At 42.4% G+C, this 16214-nt stretch overlaps 1 protein-coding gene across 3 annotated transcripts in view; it reads right to left on the bottom strand.

Moving 5' to 3' along the window:
- Positions 1–16214, bottom strand: part of Elovl6 (ELOVL fatty acid elongase 6) — a 108500-nt gene that overhangs the window by 28200 nt on the left and 64086 nt on the right. For all 3 annotated transcript variants that reach the window (XM_028856655.2, XM_028856649.2, XM_028856643.2), the window contains one exon: positions 5219–5350. In XM_028856655.2, the coding sequence (XP_028712488.1) occupies positions 5219–5350 (132 nt within the window). The remainder of the gene's footprint in view (positions 1–5218; positions 5351–16214) is intronic.

Below are 16214 nucleotides of genomic sequence, written 5' to 3'. Positions count from 1 at the left end.
GTGAGATCCAGGAACCTATCAATATCACAGCACCACCCCAGTCAAACGCTATTTGGAAATGTAGAGAAAACAAGTTGAAAGCTTTCATGAAAGAGCTGTTAAGAACGGGCTCATCCGTGGCCTGCAAATATCATTTCACACAGGAAAGGCACTGTATTCGGGAAGGTTTTTAGTGATGTAACACGAGAACCATAGTATGAACCAGCAATGTTTCTATATTGCCAAAGATTCCACTGATGGTCTTCTCCTCACATCCATACCCTGGGAACATGTGGGCTCCTGGAATAAGGAAGGTTCATCTCAGAGCTCCATTTGCTTCTCTATTTGCTAAGAAGGATCTCCTCCATAGGAATATCTACATTCCACCCATGTTACTCATTTTATGTTTTCTTCTGCCCACTGACAGACAACCACAATTGCTTCAGATTAATGACAAATGTCTGTCTCATCTGGTATATTTCAGATTACAGAATTATTCAGTCTCACAAAAATTTACCCCTTTGGTGTGATGCTTCTGAAGAAATTCAAATCCCCTCCCTCCTCTTACTCTCTCTCTCTCTCTCTCTCCAAAAAAACACTGACAAGCAAGATTTTTTTATGGATTCATGAGCTAACACAAGAAATTCATAGGCATCATAATCCCTTGCTCAATCTTAATTCCAAACAACCACTAACGAACTATACAGTTGTAAATCCATACTATGCTACCATGTAATCTCCTTTAGAAAATGCATGCTCCTCTTCAGCCCAGTGTGAGAAACCTAAGGCATGAGTGACTCACATACTAACATCTCAGGAAGACAAAAAGCACCTTGAGAGTCACACTGTCTTATGTCGTTATGAAGTCATGTCGTTGTCCAAATCAAATATTCTGTTACAGAGATTTTTAAGTTGTGACAAAAGAATCCCAAGTGTAATGTCAAATTATTGGAAGAGCAGTCATCGAAATAGAGAGTAAATATCTGTGGGTAAAGAATTTGTATGTGTGGTTTTTTTCTTTTCATTTTTTTTTATGAACAGAGACTACTTGTAAAACTAGAAATTAAAATGTAAAAAGCTATCAGATAACTTAGTGGTAGTATTGGTAATAACAACAACAACAAAAACAACTACAACTACTGGCTAGCGTTCCCAGTAACAGGCCAGCAAAGGTTGTAACCTGTAATACCTGGAAGAGAGAGGCTACAATTGGAGGCTGCTCTCTGTGAAGACACAGCCGAGTAGCTTTGTCCAGATTGTGTGAATCGGGGTCTTTAACAGGAGAGCGACCTGCAGGTCAGTGCCCATCACAAGACAGCAACCTGTCCACACTGATCAGAGCCCATGTGCCATCTGCAGAGCAGGTGACGTCTTCCTGAGTTCTATTCGGAAAATTCCTCCCATAGCAGCTGGAAATCTCTCCCATTCTAGGGCTTTAAAAAAATAAAAATAAAGATATCCTGCCACAAGACCACACTGTGAATTTACTTAATTAATCTAATAACTACTTTGCTGGAAAAACTCAAAATCCTTTTGTTTCTAGATTCAGCATGTCTTATCCCCTTTTGTAAAGGGCTATAAAACAGTTGTTAGTAAATAGCCGTCCTTAATTTCCTTGACTAATGTTAGAAAAGGACTATTAAACACCTACTTGGACTCAAAGAAAACAAAGCAAGTTATTCTTCAGACAAGATGTTGTTGTCTTCAGTTATGACAATGCCAGCAGGTGTCCTTCCTGCAGGCTGAAAGCCAGAAGAACCAGGAGCGCTAGACAAGCAGGAATTAGTTTTTCAATGGCAGTGGGCTTTGGCTCCTAGGATGCATTGAGCTTTTATACTTGGTCATTCATTTTGCTACTAGGAAACATAAATACTTCATATTTATCTTGAATGAAGACGGTATCAGTCCTGACTCAACCTCTGAAACAACTCGTGTGCTGTTCTCCCTCATCTTGACTATTCAATGCTTCAGGAATGAAGGGTGAGGAAAATCTGCTTTGTTCTGAATACGATAATGCATCACAGAAAAAAAAAAAAAGTTTAAATTTTGAAATTACCGGGTCCACTAAAACCGGGTTTTCATCACTGAAATTTTGCCCTTTTTTTTCTAGTAAACAGTAGGTATTTAATAAATAAAAGTATGTCTCCTTTGCCCTTGCTAAGACATACTTTTCTAGATTTATTAATGAATGATATACAGGAACTTTGTAAGTACATTATTGAACAATATTTTTTTTAAACACCTCAAGATATCTTGCTTTGTTATTATAACCATACCACATACTTCAAGATAAGGGAAAAATGAATGCATTTCAGATTACTGATTGTGGTGATTTGAATGGAAATGGCCCCATAATAGTGCCCATAAGGAGTGGCACTTTTGAGGACTGTGGCCTTGTAGGGGGTGGTATGGCCTTGTTGGAGGAAGTGTGTCATTGGGGGTGTGGATGTTGAGATTTCAGATGCTCAAGCCAGATCCAGTGGTTCACTCTCTCTTCCTGCCAATCTGGATGGAGAACTCTCAGTTACCTCTCCAGCACATGTCTGCCTGCATGCTCGCTGTCATGCTTCCCGCCACTGAGAATGATGAAACTAAACCTCTGAACTGTAAGCAAGCCCCAGTTAAATGCTTCCCTTTGTAAGAGTTGCCATGGTCATGGCATCTCTTCACAGCAGTAGAAACCCTAACTAAGACACTGTGAAGGTAAAATTCTTATAGAAAGTTTTGTGAAATATTAAACATGAATATAATCAACATTTGAGCTATACCTACTAAATTACAAGACACTCAGGGTTTCAAAGAGTGAAATCAAACAAAATCCAGTGTAGGGGAAATTTTACGGGATAAAGTCTACAGAGTGAAGGGTGCGGTTTCCTTAACAGATGCATTGAATGGGGAGAGGAAGGAGGAGAGAGACAACGAAATCTGGAGGTTTAATGAAAATACACAGACCTTATTTTGGTCCAGGTTTTTATAAAAGAAATATAAAAAGGAAACTCTAAGTCAACTAGAAAAACTTGAAGGTTGTTTTTTCTTTTTCTTTCTTTTTTTAGACAGGGTTTCTCTGTGTAACTGCCCTAGCTGTTCTGAAACTTGCTCTGTAGACTAGGCTGACCTTGAACTCACAGAAATCCTTCCTGCCTCTGCCTCCCAAGTGCTGAGACCACAGGTGTTCGCCATGACTGCACAGCAAAATTTGAAGATTTAACAAAGAAAAATTTAACAGTAATTTAGGTGAGGAAATGGTACTGTGTTCGTTTCTTTGAAAACAGCCCTGGCCTTTTAGTTCTCACAGAACTGCTTCAGCCTGTATAACTTCCAAATAATGTGTGGCTAAGGGGAAAGTCAGGTGTACAGAGAGCTAATTATGTATTAAGCAGGGTCCTGGGTGCATGGAGCATCACTGACATGGAGGAGCACAACTGCACATGGAGCATCACTGCACATAGAGCATCACTTTCATGGAGCATCACTTTCATGGAGCATCACTGCACATGGAGCATCACTGTACATGGAGCATCACTGCACATGGAGCATCACTGTACATGGAGCATCACTGACATGGAGCATCACTGACATGGAGCATCACTGACATGGAGCATCACTGACATGGAGCATCACTGACATGGAGCATCACTGACATGGAGCATCACTGACATGGAGCATCACTGACATGGAGCATCACTGACAGGAGCATAGCAACACACTGTACAGGAGCATCACTGATATGGAGCACCACTGCACATGGAGCATCACTGACATGGAGAATTACTGACATGGAGCACCACTGTACATGGAGCACCACTGTACATAGAGCATCACTGTACATGGAGCATCACTGACATGGAGCATCACTGTACATAGAGCATCACTGACATGGAGCATCACTGTACATGGAGCATCACTGTACATGGAGCATCACTGTACTGTACTCTGTTTTATGGGTTACAGAACAGCAAAGGGCAAAGGTTTGGGGCAATAATGAAAAACCAATTTTTCTAAAAGTCCTCTTTAGAATATGGAGACAACCCCCTCCCCCAGTATAAAAATTCTTTAGGTTGGACATGCACAGTCAACCGGAAGTATAAGTACAAAGGAGAAAGAGCAGATTCTTATCAGAGAATCACAAGTTAGCAGAAAAGGAGCTGGAAGTCTTCAGCGACAGTCCCACGACATTCCTTAAGCTCCTCATATGCTCTGCCTCCCTAAGTCCAGCGAAATAAAAAGTGGGGCCTGTAGTAACTGGGGTTTCACATGCAGGCAGCCAATGGGATGCACTGTGCAGCAGCTCCTGGAGCTCCATGGGAAACCCCTCTTCATGAGTGATCCTAATAAGCTGTCGGTGACTAATGAGGCTTTCAATGAGACCATTCATCTCTCCTTAGTGCTAGAATGCTAGTATATCATTCAAAAAACTATAAATGGATAGCTGTAAGATGATGATATATTTTGTCTCGCGTCCCCTCTGTTCTGCCCCATCAGCTCAGTCACCAACTTTGCTGGATTTGCAAAGGAAATCACAAACAGAACAAGTGACTTGGTCAGTGCTGTAGGTGAGCTCTGGCACCTGCCTGGACTCCAGCTGTGTGCTAAACAGCCTTGTGATGGCCTACGCCACCAAATATTAAAAACTGGAAATGCTCCTTAAAGCTTCCAAAGGAATGTGTCCGCAGCCTCTGTTGAGTTCTGCCAAGCACACAGGAAGAACCGGCTGGAGAAACACATGCCCAAGAGCACAGGGAATGAAAGTGGAGGGGCCTTCAGGAGAAGCAGAGCAACAACACTCTCTGGTCTGGTGATGCTGACACAGACTCATGCCCAGTCCTGGCCTTGTGTCTCGGTGTCATCTTTAGATTAAGTACTAATAACAGCACAACCGTGACACCGAGTCCTGCTCGCCAATGGACTTAACAACTTACTTGTGTGTCTTTGCTTTTCGCCTTCCGCTTATGTTTAGGCAACAAGAGCAACATAATTGGCGTGTGGTGTTTAGTCCCAACAGAGGACTGAGATTACTGAATGACCAACTTGGACAGGAAAAAGAAGGCTCAAGACTTCACCCAACAGAAGACTGAGCACACCAGGGCCAACGTGACTGAAACAAAGCATTTCTTGTACATAACTCTATGTTCATAGTGAATTAAAAACCCAAGTGTCAGGCATACACTAAGATGCAAGGACTGCTTTCTCCTAACGTCCCTGAGGAAATGGGTGGATTAAGGAAAGGAATACAACCTACCTGAAGACTGCAAGAGTCAGCGACCAGAGCACTAGTGGCTTCCGCAGTTCAAACTTGGCTCGCTTGTTCATCAGATGCCGACCACCAAATATAAAGGCAGCATACAGTGCAGAAAACAGGAAAGATTTCTTCCTAGGAAGAAATAAATGGACCAAGCCTTGTGAGACAGGAGTCTTAAAGTACCTTTCACAACAGCTGCCCTGTCTGTCCTAAAGACATTTTCATGAGTAGATGCCTCACTTCGATGAAACATGAATCCACTTGGAGACGTGTTCTGTGGGCAAATTCATCCTGTGGCTGCCAACATGCCACAGTAAGCACCATTCAGTGTAGACAGATGTTCTTTTCAGGCCCTAGGATCAAAAATTTCAACATGGCACCGAGGTACAAAAGTGACCTTTTCACTAGAGGAATGAACTATTCTTTTTAGGTAAGTGAATTTAAAGCAGAATCGTGGTTTTGGTAGAATGTAAGTATTAACTTTTGAAATTACCATTAATTAAAAAGGCTAAATTGTCAGATACACATACACACACAAGCTGAACTTAAACATCTCTGATATAACCATCTGCAGGACAACAGAAGGCATCTCTTTAGGTGAGCTGTACTGACTGAAGATCCGGGGTTGACCAGATAGATTAAAGCCACCTTGAGGGACACAGCAGCCACATGCAAGTACGTAAAAGGGGGGGGGGGAGATTCTAAACAAACGTGTAAAAAAGCAGTTGTAATAAAATCAAAATGCTAGGTAGAATATTAAAGCTATTTATCTCTTATGGATACACACTGAGGTATATTTATGAATGAAATAGCGTATCCTAAACTTGTTTTAAAATACCCCGGGAAGCAAGCAAAAGGAAACAAGTGGGGTTTGACACCAGGAAGACCAGAGATGACGGAGAGTGGGGCGACACCTCCCCCTCTTCTCTCTTGCAAACACACAGAAACCTCTTTGCACACTGAAAAAGTAAAAAGATTTCCCATTTCAAAATATTCCGCAGTAAGTATTTTCCAAAGGATGGACAATATGTGTGTAAGTGTTTGAGACCCACATGAGGACAACGCGGGTGGGGGGGGGGTGTTCACTGTTGGAGCTACTGCGCTGTCATTCACAGAAGGGTGGGGCCTGTCACAAACACGTCAGCAGGTAAGACAGGACTTCCAAGTCCCACTAACTGCTGATTGGCTGCTGTATACGGTTTAATGATGCCAAAGCACACGGAGAGTGAGAAGGGGAGGGCAGGTGGGGTGGGGGAGGACTACTACTAAATAATTTGAACGTTGAAGCATACTTCCAGAGACAGAAACCTATCTCTTAGCATGGGTATCCCCTATACAACTAGACCAAAGGAGAAATGGTTAAAGAATAAGTTGAAAGACATAATATGCAAATCAAAATGTGCTAAAGAATGTAACATGCAAGACGCTTCATGTATTACTTCCCTGGCTGCTGGCACACTACCATTTATCCAGGACACACTGCTGCTCACGCGCATGCAGTGACCTACTTGGCGGTCCCACCTTGTAAAGCCATGATCCCAGAATCAAGCCATAAATAAACACCATGGAAATCAGTTCAACTACAGCCCTGCAACCACAGCGAGTGCTTGTTGGGACACATGGTCCTGGCACAGAGTCGGCTCTGAGTGAATACATGTTGAAGAAGGATCTCGTGCTTTCAAAGTTTTTGAAGCGGGGAGAACAGCACATTGACACCACAGCTCCTCAGTAAACACAGTATGAATGAGCAGTTGGGGACACTGAAAGGAAGTGTATTTCCCCAGCAGTATATTTCAAACAACTGAAGAACAAACTACCCAGAAATGGATTGTGACACACGTCCTCCTCCAACCAACTTTGTTTTAGAGCATTTAAAAAAGAAAAGAAAAGAAAAAGGAAGAAGGAAGGAAGGAAGGAAGGAAGGAAGGAAGGAAGGAAGGAAGGAAGGAAGGAAGGAAGGAAGGAAGAAGAAGGATAATTTTATGGGAAAACATAACTAGGCAATCTTTCAAGAGCTACTTTCACACACAAATGCATGCACTTGAGTGTATTTTTGCTCTAATATCTGCCCAGGGTATGGTGTTGGATCATACAGAATGAGACCCCCTCTTTCTACACTCTTATGAAGTTAAGACACATAAGGCATACAAAACCCATACTTGAGCAAATGACTTGTTTAAAAAAAAAAATGAAAAGAAAAGAAATCAAAATCCAACATTAATGCAGGCAATGGGAGCATTCAACAGCGGAATTCTTTTTTTCTTAATTATGAAGGTGACGGGTGACTGGAACTGCTTATTTACTCAGTAATTCCTCTGGGCCAACATCCCGCTGAAAGACCTTATCACTTACTACCCTATCACCACACCTCACAGTTTAAGCATGACTTCCATTTTAGAGAAGAACTGGCCTTAGAGGTTAAGTAGCCCCGCGGCTTCTTCTCAGTCAATTTACAGGAGAAGAGGAGGTTGGTTATCGATGTACTGTCACCTAAGCAAGAGTTCCTTTGGTGACCTCTGGTAACTAAACAGAAAAGAGTTTTACTGTGAAAAGCCCACGGCACCTGCACCCACCCCACACTATCATGCTCCAATTGTTGGATCTCCCAGATCTGTGAAACTTTCATTCACCCCTCTCCTTGTTTCTTTGAGAATGCTGAAAATGGTCCCTGAGGAGGAGTTTTCCTTTTAAAAATGATTTCTTTTCCTTTTAGTATAGGAGTGTTTGCCTGCATGTATGTATGTGCACCATGTGCATGCCTGGTGTCTGGGAGGCCAGAAGAGGGCGCTGGATCCCCTGGAACTGGAGAAACAGAGTTCTGAGCAGCCATGTGGGTGGTGAGAACTGAACCTGGTCCCTCTGTAAGAACAAGTGCTCTTAACCACTGAGCCCTCGCTCTGATCTCTTATCATTATTTCTTGGTCATGCAATATATATATATATAAAAATTCGGGTCCTGGTGTTGGGTCTATGAACTGAAATGACTTGTAACCATGTGTCAACAAGTTAAATACTGTCCTTACACAATCATATCATTCTAGCCAGAGGAAAATGTGCCCCAGAAGCAAGGAAGAATAAAATTTCCCTCTTTGTTCTTCTGGTTTTTGTTTTGTTTTGCTTATTTATTTATTTATTGATTGATTCATTTATTTATTTCTGTAATTCCCCCACTTCTAGAATGAGGATTATTTCTAAGTCACTGCTAATGTTCTTGCAAAACCAATTTTCTTTTTTACATGTTTCTTTAAAAAAAACTTCTGCAATTTAAGACATGGTGGCACACACCAGCAACCCCAACATCTAGTAGAGGCAGGAGGACCAAGAGCTCAGAGCCAGCTTCATTCATCTGCTTAACAAGTTCGAGGCCAGCCCAAGCTCTATGAGGCCATCTCTGAGAAAATAGTCTGTTCAACAGCCGGGACAAACAGGGTGAACAGTGGCCCAGAACTTGAGAATTACAGGGAACCTGAGAGAAGCTGAGTTCAGGGAGAGGTCGAGTCCCTCATTCTACAGGGGAGGGAATAAGGATGATATTAGTGGCTGATGGCCACTGTATACACTGGTCAAGACGACGCAAAATGTTCATGGTTAATACCGAGAAGGCAGAAATGAACTGTGAGTCCCAGATAGTCAATGATGAGAATGACATTTGCTTAAGTATGATTAGAAAACCACTCGGTCACCGTACACTACAGACACCCACTGTGATGAAATCCAAACCATGCTTCGGAAACGGGGTTCTTCCACAAAGAACTAAATGTTGGCACTTCCAGGGCAAATGGACAAAACCAGATGTCTGAAAACGAGGGAAAGGAGCCGATTCGAAAGGTCGAGTACCATGCACTTTCTCTCACGTGGGAAAGTCAGGTGAAAGAGAGAAGCAGAGGAATGAAGAGGAGGAGGAGGCTGCAAGGGGAAGAGGGGATGTAGAAGGAAGACAAAGGGGTGATGGGATGGATGTGATTCAAAGCACAGTACATACGTGTATGAAAATATGGAGTAAAAAGCTTCAGACTCCCTCAGTAAGAAACTCATTTACTGAAGCATTAACTCTTGCTTCAAAAAGTGTAATTACTTTCCCATTGTTTGGAAGGTTTGGCAAACTGGGCTACTTCAGTGATTGAGAACTGGCTTCCCTACCAGTACCTCTCTGGTAAAGGTTCAATTATAGTCAGGTTGAGCAATGACTGGTTACTGGCCTACTCAGTATTTAGGATGGATTAGTGAGTGCCCTGATGCTTCAAGAGTAATCCAATAATTCTCTATTTTCCTGTAGGCATCCAGGGATGGGAATAATGTGGCTACTACAATGTTTTATTATCAGATAATTAGTAATCCCTAGGTAGCATGAAGTTACCTTGCTTAATAAATTTTAATGTACATCACATAGTACAAGCCTTCCTCTCAGGTACTTATTAAGTCCTTTCAGGGTGGAGAAACCAGAGCTGATTACTAGGCACTGAACCAAATAGGAGACAGGTCAAAAGAAAAGAGAGGACCTGAGTTTGAATATCCAGCACCAAATGTAAAAAGCCTCACATGGCCATGAACCAGGTGGAAGTCAAGAGTTCCCTGGCTAGTCAGTCTACTGGGAAACCTACTGTGAGCTTCAGTCAGTCTACTGGGAAACCTACTGTGAGCACCAGTCAGTCTACTGGGAAACCTACTGTGAGCGCCAGTCAGTCTACTGGGAAACCTACTGTGAGCGCCAGTCAGTCTACTGGGAAACCTACTGTGAGCGCCAGTCAGTCTACTGGGAAACCTACTGTGAGCTTCAGGTTCCATGAGGAAAATCTGTCTCAAAACAAAACAAAACACACAAAAAACAAACAAACAACAACAACAACAAAACCCCCAAAAAATAAACAAAACACAAGATGGAGAATGACACACATCTCCTCTAGCCTCTTCCGTGGGGGCATGGGCACACACACTTGCATGCTCATGTACGCATTCAACAGACAGGCAGACATACACACACACACACACACACACACACACACTCACACTCACACACACACACCTCCTCCTCTAGCCTCTGCAGTGGGGGCATGGGCACACACACTTGCATGTTCATATACACATACAACACACACACACACACACACACCCTGTTGTAAACAAGCAGAAGCTTTTTGGCCCTTACATTTCTGTCATCAATAATGGAAGTGAATAATAATGGAAATTAGTTTATAATACAAAAACAGTTAAGTCATATACTTAAGAGATTTGGATTTCTCTGACACCACTTTGTCCCTAAATCACTCCTCGAGGTGGGTTTTTATCCTCACTAGAATAACTGAACACCCTGTAGAAATTCAAATGGATTAAAACAAACAAACAAAAAACTCGTGGGATGCCTCTTGAACCAGTTCTGAGCTTGCTGCACCTCCCTGCGTTCCCACTGAAATCTGACAGCAGTTGGGCCCTCCTCCAAGAGTCAAGCAAGTTGACTTTCCAATGAAAGAACTTTCATGTGGGTGGTATTTCAACACAGGCAAACTCTTAATGAGCACCTTGGAAAGATGGCCTGAGTTCCTTCCTCAATTTTTCATGTTCTGTCTAAATGACCTTGTATATGGCAGCCATGGGTATCCGAGGTACAAAAAAAATGAAAAAAAAGAAAAAAAAAAGAATCTATGGAAATGAAAAACCAACCTGCGAGAGGGGAATTAAAAAAAAGATTTGTATACCTCCCAGTTCAGTTGATATTACTTAACGCATAAAAAGGGTCTATGCTGGCTGGGTGTGGTGGTGGTGCATGCATTTAACCCAGCGCTTGAGAGGCAGAGACAGGAGGATCTCTGAGTTCAAAGCCAGACTGGTCTATATATTGAGTTCCAGGACAGCCAGGCCCCTGTCTCAAAGAGAAAAAAAGACTAAATAAATAAATAAATAAATAAATAAATAAATAAATAAATAAGTAGAGTTTACACTTCAAGGGAATCCAAGATTTCTCTGGTTCAGATGCTAACTCAAGCTTTGATATGGTCTGGAAAGGAGTTTTTGGAAAGTTGGGGTTCCAGAGACTAAGGGAGATGACACACTGCTTTGGATGTCTATGCTGTTTCCAATTTGATAAAAGGATAAAAACAATTTTTCTTGATAAAGGTCCTGGGGTTATATTCCTGATGGTTCAGTGAGGGTTGAATTCTGTTTTTGAGAATTCTAAGACTTCAAACAAACATTTATTCCCCCTATGAAAGCAATCAGAATTTCATAACATGCAGAAGAAACTAAACACACTCCTCAAAATCCTGAAACAATAAGTTTGTGAATAATAGAAGTATATCTAAAATGTCAAGGTAAAGCTACTACAGAAAAGGGATATTCTCATCTATTATGTTTTGACCCAAGAAGAACCTAAATAACGTGTGATTTCTGAGCTACTTTGGGTCCAAACACCTCTTCGTTTACTTCTCTCGGGTGCTAATTTGGAGATCACAGGTTTTCCTTATGTACTTTTTAAAGGTGAGAAAACCATGATTTTGTGATTCAGTTTTTCTATCTTGAAGTAGGCCAAAGCACAATTACATTTAGTGAAACCAACTGAACACCACATGTCTTGCCATTAAGGTCCAGCTCTCTTGGGAAAAGGCCTGCCTGGCTCTCTACGTCAGTGAACAGTGTTTCAGTCTCACCACCTTTTTGTTCTTATGACTGAGAACAGGATTATAGGGGGAGAGAATGCTCTCAAAATTTAACCACCCCCACCAAAAACTGTCTAAGCATGAGGTCAGAGCCCCAGCATCCATGAAAAAAGCCAGTTAAGGAGGTGCATCCTGGCACCTGGAGCTCTCTGGCCAGCCTGACTAGCCCACGTGGTGAGCTCCAGGCTAGCAGAGAGACCATGACTCAAAACACCAACCAGGTGGAGAGCCACTAGGCAATGATACCTGAGGTTGACTCCTGAGTCCCACAGGTGTGCATGCGCATGAATTTGCACACGCCTGTGCACCCTTCCCCCCAAAAAATCCACATAAAGACCCCACGTCTGGCACCACTCATCTCCCCTCTGTGGACTAACAAGCTCCCAGATACTATTTTAAAGTAAGATACAAAAATCTACTTCCTTTTGTCTTGTGATGAAGAAGCCACCAGGGTTTTAAAGATATAAAGACAACAGATTTGGGGCCAGAGAAATGGCTCAGCAGTTAAGAGACCTTATTGCTCTTACAGAGGACCTGGACTCAGTTTCCAGCATGCCTCATAACCACCTTAACTCTAGTTCCAGGGGATCTGACACTGTCTGGTATCCATGGGTAACTGTACATTATTGGGGTACATTAATGCATGCAGGCATACAAACATACACATAAAAAAAAAATCTTAAACAAAAAAACTACCTAGATTTATCTAAGAGCTAGAGGCCACAGCTGGGAGTGAATATATTCAAAAGATATAATTATGGACATGGAACCAAAACTGTGAAATCCAATTTTACTAAACAAAACAAAACAAAACAAAAAAACAAACATGATTTACAAGAGTAAAGTCAATTTGGGCAGAATTTTCCTAGATTTAAATCCAAACAGAGACAAAGGATAACTAGATAAACAGTATATACAAATCCGTATCTGTCGTCTCTATCCTCAAGGGCTGGGTATCAAAAGATGGCCTGTCTGTTCCTGTCTGTTGTTGGTACTTCCACCTTGTAGTTATATAGGATTTCTTTATCTTATTGCTTCACAGACAGTTAAAAACAAGCTAGGAAATTAAGGTAGGAGACCGTGCTTTCATGGTAACCACTAGATGGGTGAATTCACCCATCACTAACTTTTTCCTTGATAGAAAAATCCAGAAGGAAACTGGGGATGCCATGAGAAAATACACAGAATGCTGTTTCTAGGGTGAGAGGAATGGCTCCACAACAGTGAAAATTATCTGATGGTGAGAAATTAAGCTTGATCAAAATGTGACAGTGACGGAAAAAAGCCCAAGCTAAGCTAACGAACTAAAACAATGACTTAAACATTGTTTTCCAGAGAGATTACCTCCCATTACTCGAGAAAAGGCTATGGATTTGATTTCTCTTGAAAATAATGGCAAGGTTTTTATTATTCCGATGGTCATAGTGCTCTTTCAAAATCTGAATGCTCATCACCATAATGAAATCCATTATTGCGTGCAATTATCACAAACTAACAAAATATGTAGATGAAATAGTCTTAACATTATGGGTCCTCACTCTTTCAATGCTAATGAAAGCCCTGTACTCTTACAATAAAAGCAAACAAAATAGCACTCATTCGATGACATAGTTGGATTGTATTCTTTCAAAGAAAACTGGTGACTTGTAATGACAAGAGCCTCATGTATTTTGGTGTGGAGATAATTTGAACTAAGTCTCTTGTGGCTAACATTAGGGTGTCAAGATGACTGCTCCCTCCTGGTGGGTGGTTCTAGGCAGAGCCTATTTTCTTGTCCTTCACAGCAGAGAGGTCCTGGAAGTCACCAGTCTATCAGTCCCACTACCATGGAACAGTGTTCCAGAGGCCCATACAGGCTGCTGGATTCAACTGTACACACTGCAGGGCTGCCACGCATCTCTGCCCTGAAAGCAACATTTGAAAACGCATCTGCAGACAGGCGAGAGGAGGTGAAGCTGAATAGAAGCAGACCCCACTGCCGAGGCATCCCCTCCCTCCCTCAACCCACACAAGAGTTCAGAGGGAGGTCCAGCTATTATTGCTATTGCTTTCATCATCCCATTAGCTCGATCGTCACAAGATAACTGCACAGAAGCCAAACTCAACCCCGGAGGGAGCTGCGTTCTCACCACTCCGCTGCTGGTTTCAGCTGTGTCAGCATGGGAGTGAGCTCATGCTCACGACAAAACAATCTGATAAAAGGCTTCCTATGACACAAACGCTCGTTAAAGAGTGGGAATCACTCCATCTTCCTGAGATTACAAACAAACGAGGTGTTGGCTGTGATGAACAAGTTCAAGGTCTGATGAGTGGGGGGACCCATCATTCACCCTGTTCATAGCTGCTTGGGGCTTTTGCTCCTCTCTATTTCTGCAGAGTTGGAGGCGGACTCTCCACTGATGATACAAATAGCTATGAGTTCTATCCACGGCTGCTCTGTATACGATGGTCATCAGTTTCCACAAGGAAGCCAGAGCAAGACCTGCCAGACGGTGTCCCAGCCAGTTCAGGAGCCTTTTATCTCCATAGTTTAGAAGACTTTTTATCTTTATATCTATTCACATCATTTTCCACAAAGACTTTAGTGTCCCTCCTCCTTTATTTATAACTTCAAAGCCAAGGGAAAAAAGGATACAAAGGCCTCTCAGGGGAAACATTCCTAACAGGAAAAATGTCAAAAATCACTCAGAAAATAAATGGTACAGTTTCCATTTCTTTGAACAATGGAAGAAAGACTCTGTTCATCCTTAAGTTTTTGTTTACTGTTAGTTTGGGAGACAGCCGGGTAATCCCTTCGTTTGCAAGACTTGTTTGGGAAATGATTGATGTATAGCTGGGATTCTGCAGCGTGGCTTCAGAAGAAAAGATTTTCAAAACTCGGCAGTTCTGATGGCACTGTTTCCATCAGTCAGTCTCAGAAGCAAGGCAAAGATGCCTAAGCACCAAGAAACTTGTCTCCATTCCCTCGAGAACTGGAAAACTCACATTCCCAGGGGCATCCCCTTTAGGAGCACACACTGCCAGCGTGTGCCAGACCTCAACCGGCACCCCAAACATGCACTGCGTCACGACAGCATCAGAGGGCGAGTCTGTGAAGTCAGCTCTCTCCTTCCACCTTGACATGAGTTCCCAGGTCCACCGCAGGGGACCTGTGGCTCAGCAAGCGCCTTTACACACTGCGCCCTCTCACCAGCCCCATTTTTTTCTCTAAGAAACTATGTTTTCTTGGGCCCTGTTCATGAGACAATTAAATTTTCACAGAGAGGAAAACCTAACAAGAAAATCTGAGGGGGCTGGAGAGATGGCTCAGAGGTTAAGAGCACTGACTGTTCTTCCAGAGGTCCTGAGTTCAATTCCCAGCAACCACATGGTGGCTCACAACCATCTGTAATGAGATCTGGTGCCCTCTGCTGGTGTGCAGGCATACATAGAGGCAGAACACTGTATACATAATAAATAAATAAATCTTTTAAAAAAAAAAAAAAAGAAAGAAAAAGAAAAGAAAATCTGAGAAGTTGATAGTGTCCCAAGTTTTCCTTCACAGGCCTCTGCAAGCTTGAGGTCAACAAGTACCAGCCGCCCTTCCATGGGAGGTTTTCCCTATGTAATGACAGCCAGAGTTCTTTGATCACTCAATGGCAGGATGTATTTTAAGATGTGTGGGCGGCTGGGGACAGTCTCAGTAGGTAAAGAGACTGTCAGGCAAGCATGAGCACTGAGTTTTTGGATCCCCAGCATCCACTTAACTGCCGCCATGGTGGGCTGCAACCTGGGTGCAGGGGGAGTGGGGGGCGGGTGGATGGATGGGAATGCCTCAATGAGCTCAAAGTTCAGTGAGAAGCTGTCTCAAAAAGCAGAGTGGAGAGCCGTCACCGACCTCTGGACTTCTACACACACACACACACACACACACACACACACACACACACAGGGATGCAAGCACTCGAATGCTTATCTGCAGATGCCCCCAGGAATACATACATACAGACACCTGTGCACCTGCATGAACACAACACTTAATGGTATGCCACCAGATGTTTGTCTTCTCACTTATAGCCATTTATTCTGTAGTTCTAGCTATCCAAAATCCAGTACAGAACAGATTTAGAGCACACAATTAAAAGGAAGTATCAACAGGAAGCTATACAAGGCTACAAATTTTATATTTCTATATGTAACATCATCTTCACTACTAGCCAACTATTCTAATTATTTAAATATAAATTCTAACTTGTCATTTTGCTGATCTCTGGGAAGTTATTTCCTAGTGGCTTTAATTCATCACCATTGTACTTTATTTCTCCTTAACGTTATCTCCTATAGCAGTTCCCTTTTATGTGCGTCAC

Source organism: Peromyscus leucopus, chromosome 6, assembly GCF_004664715.2.
Source record: "Peromyscus leucopus breed LL Stock chromosome 6, UCI_PerLeu_2.1, whole genome shotgun sequence".
Classification (NCBI taxonomy): Eukaryota; Metazoa; Chordata; class Mammalia; order Rodentia; family Cricetidae; genus Peromyscus; species Peromyscus leucopus.
This window is presented reverse-complemented; position numbering and strand designations above follow the sequence as displayed.